Below are 21,647 nucleotides of genomic sequence, written 5' to 3' on the forward strand. Positions count from 1 at the left end.
AAGCGATTTACAATAAGTGCATTCAACCCTGAGGGTTCAAACCCAGAACAACAAGAATCAAGAAAGTACGATTTCTTCAAAAATAAAGCAAAACTACAAAATTCTATAAGAACGTGCCATTTAAGTGCTACAAAATTGCTATTTTTTTTTTATTATTATTTGGACAAGTTCGGCGGGCCGTACTTTGCCCATGTCTGGATTAGATGCTGGTTAGATACAGTATGTGCACATAATTGACAAGACCTACAACCTGATAAACACTGCACAATTTCCATTGTACCTTTTACACATATTGTTACATTAACAGCATGACACTAGCTAGATATCTGTGTGTTCGATGCCGAACCTGATCCCACAGCTGCTGCCCGCTGCTGCTCAGAGAGTTGGTGCGCGGCCTGTGGTTGACGATAAGAACCTCCTGGGCCCAGTCGTCCATCAGCCGCTGCAAGTACTAGACGAAAAGCCGAATTTTCGTCCCTGCAAACGCCTGCAAACTCGCCTAATTCCTGGCTGTTGGTGCTTGTTTACAGGATGCCAATTCCAAGTTCGCCCATGAAACATGGGCGGAAACATGGGCGGAAACATACCCCCGGTATCACAGTAGTGGGGGCTTGGGAGGGGGGAATGCTGCCGGGGAGTCACGGAGCGAAGGTGTGATCTAATTAGCATATGAAGAGCAGCGAAATCGCTTGTGAGAACTTATCTCACTTCACCATTGGATGAAATCACAGACCTTAGAAACGAAAATTGACTTGTGATTGGCTGGTAGATCTGTTGCTAATGGTCACCCTGGGTCAATATAATAAACACGTGGGTAAACCCCTCCCACACGATATTAATAATAATTAATATATAGCTTTTATTACTAATAATGTATATATTAATATCTATTATGTTAATTATTAATTAATATATATTATTAATTATTAACAAGCCTTTACAAAAAGCACTGCAGTGACTGAAGACTATACATTCATTCATGTGATGCTATATGTTGAACATATTGTAGAGGAAAAACACATTAACAAGGTATATGTTGAATCAAAGCTTTATTAACATACATCATAAATATTGCAAAAACACAACTGGCCTAGCCAGTGAAAAACTAATCAGGTGAAGCTTGACATGTGTGGATCAGGCTGTGAAAACACAATGATGAAATGGATCAGATAAAGTAAACCTGGAGAATGTATTTTATACAGCACAGCGCATCTCTTCTTTAATCTTACCCTTGTTCTGCTTCGTGGCACCAGCCATTTGCCTCAGAGGTGTGAAGAGACGGGGAGTTTCCTATAAAATACAACAGGACAAAAAGTTAGGTCTATGAAAATACTTACCGTAACTTTGGGATTGTGCGCCCGTCTTTCCGCTCCAATCGTGCACACTGGTCCCGCGGCTTTGCTTTCCAACGCACTCATCTTCTCTTCCCAATGGACAGACCTTGGCTGTGATTGGTCCGCGAACTACATCATTTCCGTATGACGTCATTTCCGTATTTCACATTTCCGGACCTCAAACTTCCTAATTCCTTCCCTGTGTCACAAAAACCCAAACACAACTATGATTCTACGATTAATGTGACATGTGTGTTAAGCCAGCGGAGTTGTCCGGCTGACGGTGGCTCGTTAGAGTACTGACGGCATGTGTGCACGGTCACATACGGTTATAACGAGCTTTCATAACGGCGCTAGCGTGCTAGGCTAGCGGGCTAGCCACCATGCTAACTGCGGTGGTAACGATGCAAAAACCCGCCGTCACGACTTTAATTCCACTTCTATCATGACACTGTTTCTATAATACCGTCAGGTTAAAAGCAAACACTGGATAGTAGTAGTTAGTGTCGGGAGTCCCTGCTGACTGTGTGGAAGCTGGGGGGGAGCTAGCTGGGGGGGAGCTAGCTAGCTGCGTGTAGCCTCAAGCAGATTCAAGCTGTGGAATCAGCAACACAGTTCGGAAACAAGACCGGGGAACCGCTGCGCTAAGAAACGATAACATCAGCATTTTGACCCGCTGGGTGTCACTTTATTTAGTTCTGTTAGTTGCCATGGTTCAGTGTGTGGGAGGCCAGCCAACAGAGGTAAACAAACACACGTGGACTTCTTCTTCCGAGAAATGGGGTAGGCTTCTCTGAGCTCGTCTTCCGTTGCGCCACCTATGGGTTTGGCAGTGAATTGTTTTCAACGTACAGTCGTCGGAGAGGTAAAAATCAAAAAGACTCTCCGCTCTCCGTGCAAACCTCTCTGAGAAACGGATACGTAGAAGCATATTGGAGCCTTGAGTCTGAGCTCTGCTTAAGTGTGTACTCTGTGTGAGGTCGTCTTCAGTGCTAACCACAGAGAAACGGCCGATTGTGGTGGAGGTGACCATGGACTCAGCCTGAACATGGTCCTGTCTGTATGTAACTGGGTGTGCTGGTGAGGCAGCGCTGCTCCAGCTCCTTTGTTTCACATCTCATCTGTTTGCCACTTCAGGAGGAACAGAAATTATCTGCCAAAAGCAACGAGCAGACTCAGTGGTCATGCAGCATCATGATGTTTCAAATGAAAAGTGAGATCTACTTTCCACTGAAATGTGAGAGAAAACTCCCGTTCATACCTTAAATCGACCTCTGGCTCCAGAGCAGGAAACAGAGTGAGGAACGTGTCTTGTTGACATGGAAGCTGCAAAAAGTTCCAGGGTTGCTAGTGGCAGGGGGAAAGGGATTGGGCCCAAGACCTTATAGAGGTGGCGTAAGTGATTATAATCTAATTCAGGTTTCGTCAAGAATGTGTCTCTGCCAGGCCACATTACATTTTTCTACTGATCACCAACAAGGGGCATTTGTGCTCACACAAAATGCTATTAGAGATTATCTTCTGGATCTCCGGGAACATCTGACAAAATGTTTGAGATGAGTATGAATCAATGAAGTTGAAGACAAACGGATCTGGGACACTATTTATTCCTTTATGTTGAGTATCACAGGTGGATGATCTTCTCAAGAGATACAGCGTCGCTCTCACTTAAAGCTGTTAGACAATGAAGTCATCCAGGGGTCTCTGCAGGGCAGCATCAGCAGAGACAAGCCAGCAACCCCGTTTAGGGGGACGGACAATACTGTAGTCAACAGCATCGGATCTACAAAAGAGAGATTCATAATAAATCTTTGTGTAATATAGACAATAATAACTATTGCACCCTCAAACAGCTGCACACATGTACCTGTCCACATCGACCTCCTGCCCATTGATCATAAGCCTGGAAGAGGGAGTTTGCTGCAGCTCCTCATAAACCGCAGGTTTTAGAGCTGAACACAGAGGACACATAGAGACAAGACACTAAAATGGTTCGTCTGGTTCGTAAAAAGACCATAATCAAACATTGATTCAATATATCAATGACCCGATATTTAATCATAAGAGGAAATGAAGCTATCTAGGCCATGAGCAGATACACAACCTTTTTACCCACCTAAAATTCCTTCAGCGTTGTTGTCAGGTGGATGTTGCCTTAAAACCGGCCACAGGAATTTTTCACCGTGTCTCTCATGAAGTAAGATGACAATTCGTATGTCCCCAGTAGCGACATCCACTTCCTTGTTCCGTTTAATCACCGTCACACTAGAAAAACATGCATCATCATTACTTTCTTTTTTCGGTTCATTGTTTAAGGCCACAGTATATCTGAGTATTGTTGCTCACCATGTGCATCCCTTCATGTTCACAATTGGAATATCTTGTCTAAAGAGCCACAAGTGTGGTATTACTGAATGTATGGCCACCAAATACCCCTATAAGAATGATAAAAACGTTGTTTGTTCCGCCCTGGCAGGTGCAACAAAGCCGACTGGAGTTTGAGGATAATTTCAATTAAAGTGCACAGATGGAGCAATGTTTGCAAACTAGTTCAGGAAGTCAAGTCAAGCTGCGCTGCTGTAATCATGTGACCAGCCTCACTCCGTGGTCTATATGAGTCGATTCAGCCCCTCCACCACCCCAGCATCCACCTGCAGGCTCCGATAGGGGAGTTAAAGATATTTGCTCATCACTCATCATTATATTAATTCAGAGTCTAGAGGCTTAACTATGTTCTGCTGCTGCAATAAACATTTTAAACGTGAGTTGTCTGTATCAACATGGCTGTGCAGGGCCTTTCATATAAGTGTCACCAATAAAGAGCAATTTAAAGATGTTAACAATAGTGATTCAGTGAAAGTAAAGCATCATAAATAATATGATATGTTATGTTGATGTTATGTTCCCAAAAAGTCAAAGTAGAGTTGCCCTGATGATGATAATTCCTGACCATTGCAATACAAGGTTACCTTCCAGCTGTGATTTGCTCCTCTCCAGTGTGGCGTGTCAGTGTCTGTCCATCTCGTACAAGGATTTCATTGACGTCAATGTCAATGTACAGGTCAGGTTTGACATGGATGACGATCTTTGTGAAGCCCCCACCTGCAACTGAGTCCAGCTCACCATTCACAGACAGCTCTGGTACAAAAAGAGAGCAAACGCAACTTAAAAGTGGTGAGGACACATTGGTTGATACACACTTCATAACAGACAAAAAGATCTTGAGTAGAAAAAGAGTGTGAGGGAAAATGATATACATTACTGACCCCTGCTGGGACTGTGAAGTAGTTTAAGTTGTACATTTCCAGTGATGTCAAAGCACAGTGGAATAGACTGATTTTCAGCTTCCAGCAAAAACCTGCGAGAAAGAGGAGCTGGGGACACACAGAGACACAGAGACACACAGCTGATTTAACCACAGATGTATTATGGCATCTCGACTCTCAGGTGGTTGTGATCAGTGCTCATGTATGCTTTCTGTGTGAAGATCATTTGTAATTTACATTTACAAGGTGAAAACATGCCTGTGCTTCGATGGCAATGGAAGAAAGATTTTAAAATATTTGCTGTTATGGCCTCAAACTAGATTTTAAAAGCAGAGTGACTTTAGTTGACAAGAGAGTCGTAGTTGTGGTGCATACCTGCCTACATTTTTTTCTTTTGTGGTTTAAAGTGGTTTGCGGGGTCAAAATCGGTCTCAGATAATGTTGATTCTCTGAGTAATTTTTTTTCAACACATCAGACAGACACAGAAATTCAGGTGCTGAACTAGATCATGCAGCAACATTCATGGGATTTCTTCCTGTATGGTAAATGGTCTTCAAAGTGAAAGCATAATGTTCCTTTTGTTGCTGCCCTGCTTGGTATTCAGTTTAATTTCAGAGTTCTTATTTATGGAAAAAAAAAAAAGGCTTGTTCAGAACAGGCACTTCACCAGTAAATATAAATCATTAATACATTGTAGGCAAAGTGTGGGAATTTTGATTTTGTGTATAATTACAATGGTTAAATAGACTTCAGTGATAATAGGGGTCCCAAAGTACAAACTCATTTTTCTTGTGATTGTATAACATTATATATGTTTATATTGTGTCAAATACGATTTTAGTTATCTTATATTCAATTATTGTTGTCTTTTATAGTCCTGAAAGTGCACCATTTTCCTCACACCATGCACAGTGAACAACGTTATATGAACACATGACACTCTACCAGTAGCAGTAGTAGTAGAAGTGGCAGTAGCTGTCACAATTGTAGCTGACAACTCGACTGTAGACAAATCGTCATCTGCCACATCGTAAGCGCCATCTATATATAAGTGGTATATATGTATAAGTATATAAGTATATAAATGAACACAAAAGCAGTTAAATACATTCATATTACTAAACTTTCAAAGACGATTTAATTTAAGAAGAAATTACATTAACTGACAACTAAACTAAAGCCAATCCCTAAATACAAACATTTTTCTATACCTCAACCGAAGAAAATTGGTGTCATTTTAACAACTGTAAATCAAAATGAAACATTAAAGTTAAGTTAACACGTCTCATCAAGTATTTTTTATATGTAGTTTTCAACTAAAGATGATTGATATTTTTATTTGTTTTGTAAATTCAATTTAGTTCAGCCTAAAAGATTGTCAAGCCTTGGAAAGCTCTTGTTTTAATTGAGATTAAGTAAGTTTTATTTAACTGACAAATTTGATCTATCAATATATCCACAAACTGTTTACCAGGAATCTGATGCTTTTAATAAATGTGGTAACCTCCTTGTCTGAGGAAACAAGAACCTGAGATAATTCTTCACTTAGGGAACCAGCTAATGGATCAACTTTTTTCTCATCTTATTCTACAGAACAATGCCACGTGCACTATCTCATGTGTGGAGACATTTCACCCCATCCAATGTAGAAGGAAAGGCTGTGTATCTTTGCAAATACTGTGCAAAGACCTATGTGAAAAATGCCACAACGATGCAGAAGCATATAGTCAAGTGCCCAAAGCCTATGACTTGTGTCATAGGCTGTCAAATCAGCCTATGACAAAGCAAAATGTTTATATTTATGTCTGTATATGACAAGGTAAACACAGTAAGGATAAATTTCCCACAATATTTCCAGTTTATAATTCCCGTATATCCCGTTAATTCCCATAGAAAGTTTCCAACTTTGAATATTCCCGGAATTTTGCAACCCTAATCTGGACAGATGTTTGTAAATGTTCTAATGGAGATTTATTATGTTTTATTTTGAAAAATGTATATCAGGCAAACAATCCTGCGTATTGATCAATCATGTCGTGCCTCTAATGTTTCTATAGGTAAGTCAGGTCAAGTCAAAGCCGTGCATGGAGCTACTTTGTGTACATACCTTCTACAGAGACCATAGTAGGACGAGGGAGCACTGTAAAACAGAAAGAAAACATGATTTTTTATTACATGAAAGAGGCAATTTGATCAGTTGAAGCAAGCTGTTAGTTTTCTGTTTCTTTTTTCTTCCAGTTACCAGTGTTTTTGGCAGTGTTTTTTTCTGCGCATTCTTTTTCCTCAGCCACATAATTGTTGAACTTTGTGTCTCTAAAACTTCAAAATTATTTCACTGCCTCGTCTTAAATCAAAAAAAACAAAAACAATTCCTGCTCATAAAACAATCAAGTTGTTAATTAATTCATTAAATGTATTATCAGGCTTAAGTATTTATATTTAAATTGATAAGTATTGACAAATTTGATCTATCAATATATCCACAAACTCAATACCAGGAATCTGTTGCTCTTGATAAATGCAATAACTGAATTCATGTATCATCTATATGACACATTTTTTCATAAAGTTACCTGCATTATTCTTTGACAGATTCACAAAAATTCACTGGAAACCACACCCATCTCAGAAAGTGAAAATGAAAATAATACTGGATTGTCCTCTTTGAATTAAAACCACGGCAACAGTTTATGCGTTCCTCCTTCGCCCATACCCCACTCTACCAGTTTCTAAAAATCCAGAGTTTTTTTTTACGTAATCCTGCTAATAGACTGACAAACAGCGATGAAAACACAACATCCTTGTCTGAGGAAACAAGAACCTGTGTTAATTTTATTTTTGTTTACTAAATTCAATTTAGTTCAGTCGAAAAGATTGTAGAGCCTTGGAAGGGTCTTTGTTAGTTGTTAGTTGAACATGGGTTTTTCCATTATATTAGAGGAATGGTCCAGAAACGAAAGTGTACCTGGGACAGGAACTGCTTCCATCATCACCAAATCTCTCGTTAAAACCTCTGTGTGACCTTGAAAATAAAAAGCCAAATTTAAAAATTAAAACTTTGAATATCACATCAACTAAAGACACACATACATGTCACCGATATAAAGTTGCTCCACAACGTCCATGTAACTGAACAACTCTGATAGTGATCTCCCATCATCAAATATCCTTCCAAAAATACCATTGGTCCGAGTGCAGAAACTTCCAATATCCGTTATTTCCTTTTTAATTTCACAAGTTAATGACACTGTAATGGAAAAATTAACTAAGTATGTGTGAAACCTATGTTGTAGTTGGAAAGGACGTTTTTGTATTTCTGTTTAAAGGCTTTTATGACCTTTCTACATATATATGCAAACTGTTCAAATAGTTTATGACCTGGACTGTTTTAATGGTCTGAACTGTGTATGACCCAAAAACTGTTAGACCCTTTAGACCCCCAAAGAACTGAATGTATGTGTGCTTATCTCCAAAGGAAAGACATGTAAATCAGTTGTCTGTGTTTAGATAGCTCTCTCCCTGCGCCTACACAACCAGTCTTAATTGGCTGAGAGAGACAACCTTAGTCCTCCTATATAAGATCATGTATTTGACTGTCTTGCATCTTCACTCTGAGATCCTTCTGACTCGCTGTGTTGATCCTTTCTGCAGAAAGCCAATTATTAAATACACGTAGATAACTTTGGTGTTTCCAGCCTCTTGTATTTCCAGATTTCCACCACAACACATACAGAGTGGTTACATGTGAAAAGTGCAATTGTACAAACTGTTTCCATAGTTTTTACCTACCGTAATCTAGGAGGAGAGCAGCTTGAACGAAACGATTTCCAGCATGAAAAAAAGGGACAAGATGAAAACATAATTTTAAGACTTTGAAATACTCCTCCCAAGGCCACATCATCCTTCTGATAAATCAAAGGTTTTAAGTAAAACACAGAATATTTAATTCTTTTCGCATGGTTAAAAAAAAAGTTTCAAATCTGGGCAAGGTAATAACATTTTGCGATATCGGTTTAGATTAAACTTTCTGGCTGGGATTCAAAATCATCCAACAGATCTTTGGGTTCATGCTCAAATTCCACACGGGCGAGACAGTTACTAGATGGGATGATCTGGACAGAAGTTTGTAAATGTTCTAATTGAGACTACGTTTTATTTTGAAAAATGTATATCAGGTAAACAATCCTGCATATTGATCAATCGTGTCGTGCCTCTAATGTTTCTATAGTTGAGTCAGGTCGAGTCAAAGCCGTGCATAAAGCTACTGTGTGAACATACTTCTTCCAGAAACCATAGTAGGACGAGGGTGTCCTGTAAAACAAAAAGAAAATATGAATTTTTATTACATGAAAGAGGCAATTTGATCAGTTGAAGCAAGCTGTAATTTATCTGTTTCTTTTTTTCTTCCTGCTACCTGCGTTTTTGTCAGTGTTTTTTTCTGTTTTTTTCTCAGGCACATAATTGTGGAACTTTATGTCTCTAAAAGCTCAAAATTATTTTACTGTCTCGTTTGAAATCAAAGAACACAATAACAATTCCTGCTGATAAAAAAATCAAGTTGTTAATTATTGTTAAGTAATTCATTAAATGTATTTTCAGGTTCAAGTATTTATATTGATAAATACTGTCAAATTTGATCATCCCTCTGATAAATCAAAGGTTTTTAGTAAAACACAAAATATTAAATTATTTTTGCACGGTTAAAACAAAAAGTTTTCAAATTGACTTGAAATCTGGGCAAGGTATACACATTTTTGAGATATGGGTTTTGATTTAACTTTCTGGCTGTGATTCAAAATCATCCAACAGATCTTTGGGTTCATGCTCAGATTTCACAAGGGCAAGACATTTACAGGAGGGTAATGATCTGGACAGAAGTTTTGTTAATGTTCTAATTGAGATTAAGGACGTTTTATTTTGAAAAATGTATATCAGGTAAACAATCCTGTGTATTGATCAATCGTGTCGTGCCTCTAATGTTTCTATAGTTGAGTCAGGTCGAGTCAAAGCCGTGCATAAAGCTACTGTGTGAACATACTTCTTCCAGAGACCATAGTAGGACGAGGGTGTCCTGTAAAACAGAAAGAAAATATGAATTTTTATTACATGAAAGAGGCAATTTGATCAGTTGAAGCAAGCTGTAATTTATCTGTTTCTTTTTTTCTTCCTGCTACCTGCGTTTTTGTCAGTGTTTTTTTCTGTTTTTTCTCAGCCACATAATTGTGGAACTTTATGTCTCTAAAAGCTCAAAATTATTTCACTGTCTCGTTTGAAATCAAAAAAACACAATAACAATTCCTGCTGATAAAAAAATCAAGTTGTTAATTATTGTTAAGTAATTCATAAAATGTATTTTCAGGTTCAAGTATTTATATTGATAAATACTGTCAAATTTGATCATCCCTCTGATAAATCAAAGGTTTTTAGTAAAACACAAAATATTAAATTATTTTTGCACGGTTAAAACAAAAAGTTTTCAAATTGACTTGAAATCTGGGCAAGGTATACACATTTTTGAGATGTGGGTTTTGATTTAACTTTCTGGCTGTGATTCAAATTCATCCAACAGATCTTTGGGTTCATGCTCAGATTTCACAGGGGCAAGACATTTACAGGAGGGAATGATCTGGACAGAAGTTTGTAAATGTTCTAATTGAGATTAAGGACGTTTTATTTTGAAAAATGTATATCAGGTAAACAATCCTGTGTATTGATCAATCGTGTCGTGCCTCTAATGTTTCTATAGGTGAGTCAGGTCAAGTCAAAGCCGTGCATGGAGCTACTGTGTGTATATACCTCTTCCAAAATGCATAGGATGATGTTGTCCTGTAAAACAGAAAGAAACATGATTTTTTATTACATGAAAGAGGCAATTTGATCAGTTGAAGCAAGCTGTTAGTTTTCTGTTTCTTTTTTCTTCCTGCTAACTGCGTTTTTGTCAGTGTTTCTTCCTGTGCATTCTTTTTCCCTCAGCCACATAATTGTGGAACTTTGTGTCTCTAACAGCTCCAAATTATTTCACTGCCTTGTTTGAATAAAACAAAACACAATAACAATTCCTGCTCATAAAACAATCAAGTTGTTAATTATTGTTAATTAATTCATTAACTGTATTTTCAGGCTTAAGTGTTTATATTGATAAATACTGATAGAGTTGACCTATCAATATATCCACAAACTCAATATGCAACAACTGAATTTGTGTATTGTAATTGCACCAACTGATGCAAAATATCATTGATACATATCAGTGCGCTATATGACACATTGTTTTCATAAAGTTCCCTGCATTATTCCTTGACAGATTCACAAATTTCCTCCAAAAAACACCTATCTCAACATGAATTGAATCCATTCCAAAAGTTTATGCGTTCCTCTTTCGCACATACCCCACTCTACCAGTTTCTAAAAATCGCTTCAGGGGTTTTAACGTAATCCTGCTAATAGACTGACAAACAGCAATGAAAACACAAACTCCTTGTCTTAGGAAACAAGAACCTGCGATAATTCTTCACTTAGGGAACCAGCTAACGGACCAATCCAGAAGAGTCTGATGAAGCACAGAACATCATTGATAAAACAGAGAGCTATCAAGTGCTATATCGTACAGCAATTGTGCTACCGTGTAGAACCAGCTCTCGCTTTGGGTCATAAAGGGAGGGAATCATGACATTGGCCAGAGCACCAGTTACTCACACAGTACATCCATCTCAACCCATGCTGATCGAAGCATAAAGACACACGTACATGTCACCGATATAAAGCTGCCCCACAACGTTCATGTAACTGACCAACTCTGATAGTGATCTCTCATCATCAAATTTCCTTCCAAAAATACCTTTGGTCCAGGTGCAGAAACCTCCCATATCTGTTATTTCCTTTTTAATTTCACAAGGCAATGACACACACAGGGTGGTTACATGTGAACAGTGCTGTAAGAGCCATTATGCAGTATGTGTGTGTATAGCTAAATATTTATGTTGGTTTATAATTTCTTATATTATCCAGGTTTGTGTTTTAAGTTTTGTACAGTTGAGCACTGATTGTGTTTTTTGCAACAGTTTCATGAAGCCGTAAGGCGGTTCTTGATATCAGGTGGGTGGTGAGCCAGCGGGGCTGGTTTAGTGACGCACAAGAAGGTTGGTGAGTTTAAGGAGTCTGAAGGAGTTGACTGAAACAAGTTTTGACCGTGACTTTTATGTGAAACGTGCGTGAAATGTTGAGTGACATTAACGTGAAGATGACTGGAAAGTGATGGTTAATATCAGTGCTGGAAAGGAAAATAAAATATATCACTTAAAGATTAACCCGCCTCCTGTATTCGTGGAACAGTGGGTTATCACGCAGGGTCGGGCCTGGTTAGTGCTTGGACACGAGTCAGCTGTAAGAAATACTCCCTCAGACAAAATCAAGTGGCCGTCATATTGGAACGGAGTGGAACGGCCACTACAAGTGCAATTGTACAAACTGCACCCATGTTTTTTACATGCTTGTCGGTGGATATGACCAGCACGAACAAAACTTTTTCCAGCTTGAAAAAAAGAAAAAGATGAAAACATAATGCTAAGATGTGGTCACTTTGAAATACTCCTCAAAAGGCCTCATCATCCCTCTGATAAATCAAAGGCTTATGGTGAGACACAAAATATGTAATTCTTTTTGCACGGTTAAAAAAAAAGTTTTCCAAGTGACTTGAAATTTGGACAAGGTAAGAACATTTTGCGATATTGTTTTTGAATTAACTTTCTGGCTGGGATTCAAAATCATGCAACAGATCTTTGGGTTCATCCTCAGATTCCACAAGGGCAAGACACTTACAGGAGGGAATGATCTGGACAGAAGTTTGTAAATGTTCTAATTGAGATTAAGTAAGTTTTATTTTGAAAAATGTATGTCAGGTAAACAATCCTGTGTATTGATTAATTGTGTCGTGCCTCTAATGTTTCTATATGTGAGTTAAGTCAAAGCCGAGCATGGAGCTACTGTGTGTACATACTTCTTCTAGATAGCCAAGGAGATTGAGTTGGTCCTGTAAAACAGAAAGAAAACATGATTTTTTATTACATGAAAGAGGCAATTTGATCAGTTGAAGCAAGCTGTTAGTTTTCTTTTCTTTTTTTATTCCTGCTAACTGCGTTTTTGTCAGTGTTTTTTTTCTGTGCATTCTTTTTCTCTAAGCCACATAATTGTGTAACTTTGTGTCTCTAAAAGCTCCAAATGATTTCACTGAAAACACAATAACAATTCCTGCTCTTAAAACAATCAAGTTGTTAATTATTGTGAATTAATTCATTAACAGTTTTTTCAGGCATAAGTATTTATATTGATGAATACTGTCAAATATGATCTATCAATATATTCACAAACTCAATACCAGGAATCTGCTACTCTTAATAAATACGATCATTGCATACATGTATTGTAATTGCACCATCTGATGCCAATTAAAGCAGATGTCTCTAGCCTGGTATAACAAAGTGCCCTGACGATTTTGCAATGTGTTTTTTTTTGCTCAGGTTAGTTGCTTACCTGGAATGTGAACGCTATGAGAATATCCTCCTCCATAACGTCCTGCAGAAACACTTCCAGAACCCCTCTGTGGGTTTGTGTCTGTCCCACCTTCCTTTGGTTTATGGAGCACATCTGTGCTCTCTCCCTGAGGCTTGGTCACCACCATGGATGTAAGTGGGGTCACAAAGCTGTACTTCAGCGACAGCTCCAAGGCCTCCTCCTTCACCTTGTCCTTCTCCGGTCCAGACAACTGCAGCCTGTGTCACATATGTTTTAAACAAGCTGACATTTGATCATGTGACAATGAATCAAAAAACAATTTTGATAAACAAATATATTGTTTCCCAGGTCGTTGGCTCTGGGGAAATAATTAGTTTTTTCCAGTATTTATAACTATTAGGTGACTCAACATTTAAGTGGTTTTATAGAAATATAAGGTTTGCAGTCATTCAATCGATGACTGATTACAAACATAAGGACAAAAAGATGGCTGACATCACACTCACTCTTTCTCCAGAAGCTGTTTGACTGTGAGGTAGGCCCAAACCCTCTGGATGTGGTCGTCAGACACTATGTCAGCGATGTTTGTTTCCGAAAATGTCACCTTGCTATTCCGCTGTCAAAGTATAAATAGGAACTTTCACAAGAATATTAATAAATTATAATAATGAATTTAGTTTCTAAACATCCAAAGAATGCGTATAATTGAAGTAAAACCAAACATTAAAATGAGATTAGGAGCAATAGACACCTAACAGTTCATTATAAGTGAATACTACGAAGATGAGAAAGATTCCAGCAGATGTGCAGTGTGGATCGATGCTTACAGAGATGGCCACAACTTGTGGAATAAAGGTTTCAACGTTGTTGTCAGGGATCTGACCGGCCACCACGATCTCAGAGCCATCATAATACTGGCTGAAGTTTGTCTGGGTTAAATTGGTCCCACCCAAATATATCATTGTCACATCTGTCAGCAGAGGAGTGGCCACCTCTACATAGAAACCCTGTTGAAACACAATGGGGTCACAATATGTTTCAACCAAGATAAGAAAGCAGCAGATGGTCAGAATGAGGTAGACAAGAGAACATACACAAGTTTAGAAATGAAATGAAAAAAACAAAATCAAATTAAATTAAATATGCATAATATACACCTTTCACTACTAAATGAAACTGAATTTATTTGTAGAGAAACCTACTTGAGCGAAGGGCAGCTGTACAGGACAGGTACATTAATTGAACTTGATACAATCATCCACTTATCAATGAAAATGTCAGATATCACAAAAAAAACAAGGATATATTCAAAATGTGCAGGAAGCCTCAGCAGTGGAAAATACCCTCAGCTGTATATCAGCATCAGAGTCGTCATAGATCCGCCTCGCCACACCATCGTTCTGCAGCGACATCGTCTTCAGGAACTCAAAGTTGACATCATAACCAAAACCAAGACAGTAGAGTGGGAATTTGCCTGCAATGGCCTCCTTTACATTTGACTTTATTCTTCCCAGATCTGTCACACCTGCAAAGACACAAGAAGTGTGGCAAGTTAAAAGTACCCTGAAACAGTGCAACCAAACAACTATGTAGGGTGAGTAAGAGGTTACAGTGCGAACAAAAATACATTTTATAGATTGTTAAATAAGTTAATGTCAAAATGTCGACATATTTGATCATTCTTTGAGTTTTTGTGCAAGTGTGTATTATCATAACCTGAAGTTGGGTCTCCGTCAGTGAGAAGTATCAGGATCGATGCTGAACCTTCTCTGGGATTTGCATTCAGCATACGGGCTCCTTCCAACACTGCCAGGTTAATGTCCGTGGCTAAAATGAGATGGAAAATGTTTCATCCCTGTCATGCTGCTGTCAAATGCATCCCAAAATAAACATATTAATTGGCAAAACCTCACCTCCTCTATCGTTTATACGTTTTACAAATGCTTTGGCACTTCCCAGGTTTTCCTGGCTGGCCTGAACAAGTTCTCGTTTCCAGTGAAAGATTTCGCGGTCAAAGGTGATGAGACCAAAGTAGTCGTCTCCTGCCAGGTCACTTAAGATTTGGAGTAATGCTGATCTCGTCTGAGAAACAGATAAAACATAATTTGCTCATTAAATCTGATTTAAGTACACACAGATGGTGGTGCGACAAATGTGTCCTTTCATCCCAGAGCATTGTAGGCTCCAACGGGTGGATCCTTCTAAGGCCAACTTATGCCCAGAGTCATGGCTCTTCAGTGACAAAATTAATTTCAAAGATATAATGATGCCAGCAAGCAACAAGAACAAAATCTCAGATGACTACACTTAAAATTACTTAAAATGTTAGGTACGCATGTGAAAGTACCATGCTGTGGTTGTATGCTTCCGCCACCCAGTGCAGTCTCAGTCTGCATAGATTATTTTCTCGACTCTGTGTCAGCCATAGCGACCTTTGACCTTTGGCTACAAAAGTCAATCAGCTAATCCAGGAAACCAAGTCAATGTTTGTGCAGAATGTAAAAGTATTCCCTCAGGGGGCGGTCCGGAGATATTGCGTGAACAAGGCAAAATATGTGGTTTGTGGGGTCACAGTGACCAAGGCCTTCGACCTTCGTGAACTCCCTGTAGGTGCTCTTGAGATATTTAGTTCACAAGAATGGGACATATGGACGGACAAATCGAAAACATTTTGCCAAGACAAAAGGCATTAAATCAGGCCTGAGATCTTATTTAAAATTTTCTCTCTGGGACTGTCGTAGGTCGCGTAGACCGCATCCTCCGAAGAACCGATGATACGGGACACAGCTCATCTGTCACAAACTCACTGTACCTGTTCAATTTTTCTGCCATGCATGGAACCACTTTGATCAATAATGAAGACGACGTTCTTGGATATTCGGGTAAGATTAGATGGAGCGAAGTGATGAACAAAGTACCCATCTGAACTTTTCTGGGGAGTAAGAAGAAAGTTTGAGAGGTTAGAAAAGACAGTAGACAAAATACATATTTTAGAAAGCAAGTATTGTTTTTAGCCATCAATGCTAAATGCTGATAAATGAATTAAAGTCATTACAAAATCAATGTACCTTAATGTCTCCAAACGAGGCGTTTCTGTTCACATCATACACAACAACCAGATCTCCATTCATACCCTGCTCTCCACAGCTGTCACATGTTTTCTGTTGGTCCTCAGTGGGGTAGAAATGTACCCACGCCTGTAAACAGGAAGAATCAATAATAGGTTTCATCAATCGAAAAGTATTCAAATTTGAATAGATTCATTGTTATTGGCATGGCATGTTGGGGAGGAATACAGTATTTTTCCGTGCAAACTAATGCAAATGTGACAAATACTCTATGTAAAAATACATGAATGATGCTAGGAGAGGACTAGCAATAAGCCAGTATTTTGAACAGTTCTAATGGAGACTGAGGTTAATGTGAGGGAAACACAGAAGCAGATTCAACAAATTATTGTTGAGGTTACAAATATAAATATTTCAATGTGTAAATATATTTACACATAATAAACGAGAAAATGCTGAATTATGTAAAACACACATTTTTGGTGAATTAACTTAACTTCTAAACCTTACAATTGCAATTTAGTTAAAGGTCCAGTGTGTAAGCAAAGTTGAAAGGAATCAATAGGCAGGAATTGAATATAAAATAATATTTTCATATAAATTGTACAAATAGTTGTTTTCTTTATTGTAGAATGTGGCCTTTATATTTAAATACTTTATATTAAGATCTGGAGCGGGTTCTCTCTAAGGAGGCCGCCATGTTTTTTAAAGTAGTTCAAACAGGATAAATTAATCACCAGTTTTTATGACAACTAAAGTCTTCCACAGGTTCTCTTTCATAATGGAAGGGGAGGGTGAGGTGAGGGATATTCAGCTGCAACATGCAACTTCACAACTGAACCTTTAAACACAAATCAGCATTTCCCTGGCTGCTATACCTCTTTATCTGCATGTGTTTTGGTGATGGCATGAGCCAGGTCCTTGGTGCTCAGTCCTCCTTGAACTTTAATGAAACTGATGCCGGCTTTCTCGTGAATATGCACATCAACCTGACATTAAAAATGAAATAAAAATAGTTAAAGGCTCTACAAGATGTTATTGCCCCAGTGTTGTTTTCCCAGATGACCACTGTAAAGACACACCTTGAAGTCTTTAACAGGCTGCATGGGGCGAGCGTGGATTTGCAGCTTGTACTGGCCGATCCGACGTTTCAGCAGCTCCTCGTATGTGAGTTCAAAGGTCACCTTTTTGTGAGGAGCCACAGTCACAGAAGTCTTAAATTCCTCCAGGGTCCTCCCAACAGAACTGCACGAAGACAATAATCACAGTGTTAGAGCATTGATCCCCATCTCCCTGTGGAGCTTAGACCCTTTTAAATTAAATAATGTTTTCTTGTGACACTTCATTGGTATGACTTTAGAAAATGTGAACTAAGGAGCGACTTCTCCTTCTCAGATTGATAAATAAAGGGATTTAATAGGCTGGAAGATGTGAAAGTAGTTTTTGCATGACTTTTTTTTTTTTCAAGAAAAGTCCCAAATGTCACACAATGGTCTAAAATACAACATTAAACCCACTTCTATAAGATTATAAAACTCAATGAATGTGTATGTATGAATTGATCTGTGCACCTGACAATCCCAGCGCTCTGGCCACGGGACACAGCCTGAGTGTACTCTTGCTGAGCTTGCTCCTTTGCTTTCACAGCACCATCGTACAGCTGCCCATCAATAAACCTGAGGAAGAACAGGGAAGATTTCCATTTCACACACAAACTTTTAATTTGTTTTATTTGTTTTATGTTATTTATGTAATTCCTCATCTGAGATAGATGCCTGCAAATATCCACCGGTCATTTTTGTGTCACATACATGTTGAATTTACTGATGAAGGCATTCTTGGGAATCCGGACGTGGAACTCTATTTCCTTGGACTCCTCCATGCGATTGGCCACACGGCTTGTAATGACAGTGGTGGCATAACGACTGGTCACTGTGGAGTTGATGTGAAAGCTGCGGATGTCCCAGTCCTCCTGAACAAATGCGGCAGACACATTGCACAATGTGAGTGTGTGTTTTCTTTACAAGGCAGCATTGATCTCTGGCTGTTGACTAACTGACCAAAGATCAGATGATGGTGAAAAACAAGGTAACGGTGGGAGGCATTACTTTAATCTCATTGGTCTGAGTGCAGAAACTCCCCATTCTCCTTATTTTCATTTTGATTTCACAACACAATGACTTTGTGTGTCTGTGGGTGCATGTGTGTGGGTGTATGTGAGTAAGTTAGTGTGTGTGTATGTGTGTATACTTTCAGAGTTGCACACCCTACATTTACATCACACTGACCTGTTCATAACAGGGGTAGATCCAGGAGCGGGCCAGGGGGGGTCACTGGCCCCAGTTTGAATCTGATTGGGCCCTGAAGTGCCCCTGTAGTGTAGAATAAATATAACTGTTTTTTTTTGTTTTCTACGCTTTCTTTGAGTACACAATTTGTTTTTAAAAGCAACTATTGTCAGACTATATTCAAAAATGAGTGGCTTTGTTCAAAGCTATGGAGCTAGCAGTAAACAAGAAATCTCTCTGTAAATTGTGGCCCCTTTATGTCCCCGATTAAGACCAATCCTAGATCCGCTACTTTAGATTTAAGAATTTTCCATGACGCTAAGATTTAAAGATTTGAATGTATAGGGAGTCTGTTCCTGGTCTGCAGGAGGGAGATGAGCCCTTAACTGTGGCTACGTCAACATATTTATGTCCCTACAACATGATAAAAGTAAGTTCACACACACACACAGACAACACACACATACAGAATATCAAACAACATTGAAGGTAGAGAGCCAGCATGTCCTGAAACCTGGACTTTCTGATGTTTATCAAAGTCAGAGTTCAGTGTGATGCAACTGTCAAATGCTGAGCTACACTGACAAAAAGCAAGAGTCTCACATGCTATAACTGCCTGTCAAGTGCAATTCTAGATGTATATATTTGAAAGATTCTTCTTCCTGGCAGTGCGGTTCTGTCTCTGTCTACTAAGTTTTGTAAACTTACCTTGGTTGGCAGAGTGGTAACCAAAGCCAGCAGCAGCAGCAAAGAGGTGACTTTAAACACAGCTCTCTCCATGATAACCTCACCCACCAGAAAGCTGAAAAAGTCTTCTAAACCCAAACAGGAATAGATTTTTTTTTTTTTTTTTTTTTTTTTGGGCAACTCATTCCTATCTGAGAAAAAAACACACCCACCCACCCCCACATACACACTTGTGTTCTGCGTACTACCAGGAATTAAATATAAAGAAATCCTTATCACAGGGTGAGGGGAGCAGAAACTCACCTAATATTTAGCTGAACGCAAAATAATTTAGCATGCAAACACATAAAAACTTCAGGACAGAGAGACATAGTGAGCACTGAAAATAATGACATGACAAATACTGTATGGTGTCAAGCAAAAAGGAATTTATTATCACTGTCTTCAAATATGTACAGCTTCTCTGGGAAAACGGGTGATACAGCAGGCAAAAGCAAAGGTACAACTACCTTTCATGGCAAGCGTTAAAGAGAGCAAAGACAGGAGTTAACGTGTGAAGCAAAAAGAAAATAGCTGCTTAAAAGAAAAAAAATCAATGTCATCATGAAATAAATTGTGCCTTTAAGAGAGTAATTCGTTTTAATTTTAAAATATTGTCATTTTGTGCAAACATGGAGGATTTTATCAGTCCACAATCAAATAAACTCATAGAGGTTCTGTTTACTCGCCACAGGGAGTAATAACTAAGCCTGTGCAAACTGCTGTTTAATGATTAAAACTAACTCCTGATGATGCCAATGATGTTACTGAGGTGCATTATGGGAAATGCGGTTGCCAGCGTTTCTGGATCTTCACCCATGCTTTTGAGTCAGAGTATCTCAGCCTCTGTTGTTCTCTTGACTCATTTAACAAAAACAATGAGGTAGGAATACTATTTTAAAGTTAAAGGGGATGAAAGAGATGAAAATAACTGTTTTGCTATGTAAGATATTATACCAGTCCTACTTCAAAACTACGTTGGTTTTTGCCACTTATTTTTAAAGAATACATCAAGTCACTGATGCATTCAACTAACGTTTCCTCTGAGGGAATCATACAATAACCTCAAAATTAAAGATGTTATTTTTCGAGGCTGCACTTTTTAAATAACTGAAGCTGTGATAGTGCAATATTTGTTGGAGATCTTTCAGATGAATCCAGCTACGATAAATACAAATAGCTGCATGAGCCGGGTGATTGTGTGAGGCCAGCGTCTAATCAACACAATTTACAAAACCTATTAATTTTAGAAAGAGTTGTGGCCTCTCGTTAGTTCACATTCTTCATGACTGTGCCTGTAACGTCCTCATATCATCAGCATGTATCAACCGCCACCAGCCAAACAGTAATCTCTTAAAAACCGCAAAGGCAACGATATACAGTATAAAGCTACAGACTGCATTGGTAGAGGTATGGGATGATTAGGATTTTTGACTCGTGCTCTGAGTCTTTCAGCCCTCCTTTTCAATCCTGTAAAATCCTCCGGTGAGTCACCACATCTACCTGTGCACATTCAGAATATCAGTGTATTCATGCAGGCTGTGGTGAAGGTGGCAGAGCAATCCCACCAAAACTAACTCCAGTGAACAAAGAAAAACTAACTGTCTTTCAATAACCTTTCTTGTTTTCTGAACATTTTCTTACAATCTGTGATATTTGATGAGCTGCAACCTCGACCTGATTATATTGCTTTCCATCGCTAAACTACATGTGTTTATTTTTTTATCCACATTCGTTACTCAAATCGTTTAATTTAGCTTTGGAGGTGAAAGCGTATATATAGAATATCTTGTCTCTGCTTTGAATCGAAATGCTTTTCTCCAGAAAACTGAAACTGCATTTCAAGGCACTCTCGCAGGTGTTTTTTTTTTTTCACCTGAAGATAAAGTTCAAGTTCATTCAAATCAAGTTTCAAGCGCTTGTGCTGGAAGCATTTCATCGATGAAGGATGAAACCTGTCCTTGGACTGACAGAACAGAGTGAAGCAAACCGGCCCTAGTGACCAGGAAGTCAAGTCTTCACAGTGACGGCATGATGGTGACTAATAGGTTGTTGCATTAAGACACGTAGCTGCAGCACCGACCTATTGTTTACCTAATGATAACTGTACAAACACAGGAGCTATGTACAAACAAGAATTCATATATATACACAAGTCAGCTTCTATGTAGGGAGGGACATGAGCAACATAAACATGAATTATTTATATAAACAAAGTGTGGATGGAAGGTACATTATGTACAGTGAGTGGAGACGTACAGTATGTAAGCACTGACTGAAATTCGCACTTTAAAGCCTGACTGAGCAAACTGTACATCTTTAAATGTATACTACCAACACACTGCACACGAATGTGATGTACAGTATGCACATGAGGTATGTTGATGCAAATGAAACATAGAAACAACATAAAACTTTAGACCGGTATGTACATAAGGTAACTTACATGCTGG

At 38.6% G+C, this 21,647-nt stretch overlaps 1 protein-coding gene and 1 long non-coding RNA gene across 2 annotated transcripts; both read right to left on the bottom strand.

The window, feature by feature from the left end:
* Positions 1-1,032: 1,032 nt before the first annotated feature.
* On the bottom strand, positions 1,033-2,589 carry LOC132999517 (uncharacterized). Its single transcript, XR_009678156.1, has 2 exons — positions 1,230-2,589; positions 1,033-1,139 (listed from the first exon to the last, which is right to left on the bottom strand). It is a non-coding gene; the product is annotated as an uncharacterized LOC132999517 (long non-coding RNA).
* Positions 2,590-2,925: 336 nt separating this feature from the next.
* LOC132999516 (inter-alpha-trypsin inhibitor heavy chain H3-like) lies at positions 2,926-19,284 on the bottom strand. The gene is made up of 25 exons (XM_061069207.1): positions 19,177-19,284; positions 17,992-18,152; positions 17,752-17,856; positions 17,263-17,425; positions 17,059-17,169; positions 16,181-16,309; positions 15,925-16,044; positions 15,026-15,194; positions 14,829-14,939; positions 14,456-14,637; positions 13,940-14,119; positions 13,619-13,728; positions 13,131-13,369; positions 12,598-12,630; positions 10,398-10,427; positions 9,640-9,672; positions 8,880-8,912; positions 8,391-8,411; positions 7,567-7,623; positions 6,709-6,741; positions 4,601-4,708; positions 4,304-4,472; positions 3,451-3,599; positions 3,202-3,286; positions 2,926-3,117 (listed from the first exon to the last, which is right to left on the bottom strand). The coding sequence occupies exons 1-25, from the start codon at positions 19,246-19,248 to the stop codon at positions 3,012-3,014; spliced, it is 2,709 nt and encodes a 902-aa protein (XP_060925190.1). The 5' UTR covers positions 19,249-19,284; the 3' UTR covers positions 2,926-3,011.
* Between the last annotated feature and the right edge of the window lie 2,363 nt (positions 19,285-21,647).

Source organism: Limanda limanda, chromosome 4 (assembly GCF_963576545.1).
Source record: "Limanda limanda chromosome 4, fLimLim1.1, whole genome shotgun sequence".
In the NCBI taxonomy this organism is placed as follows: Eukaryota; Metazoa; Chordata; class Actinopteri; order Pleuronectiformes; family Pleuronectidae; genus Limanda; species Limanda limanda.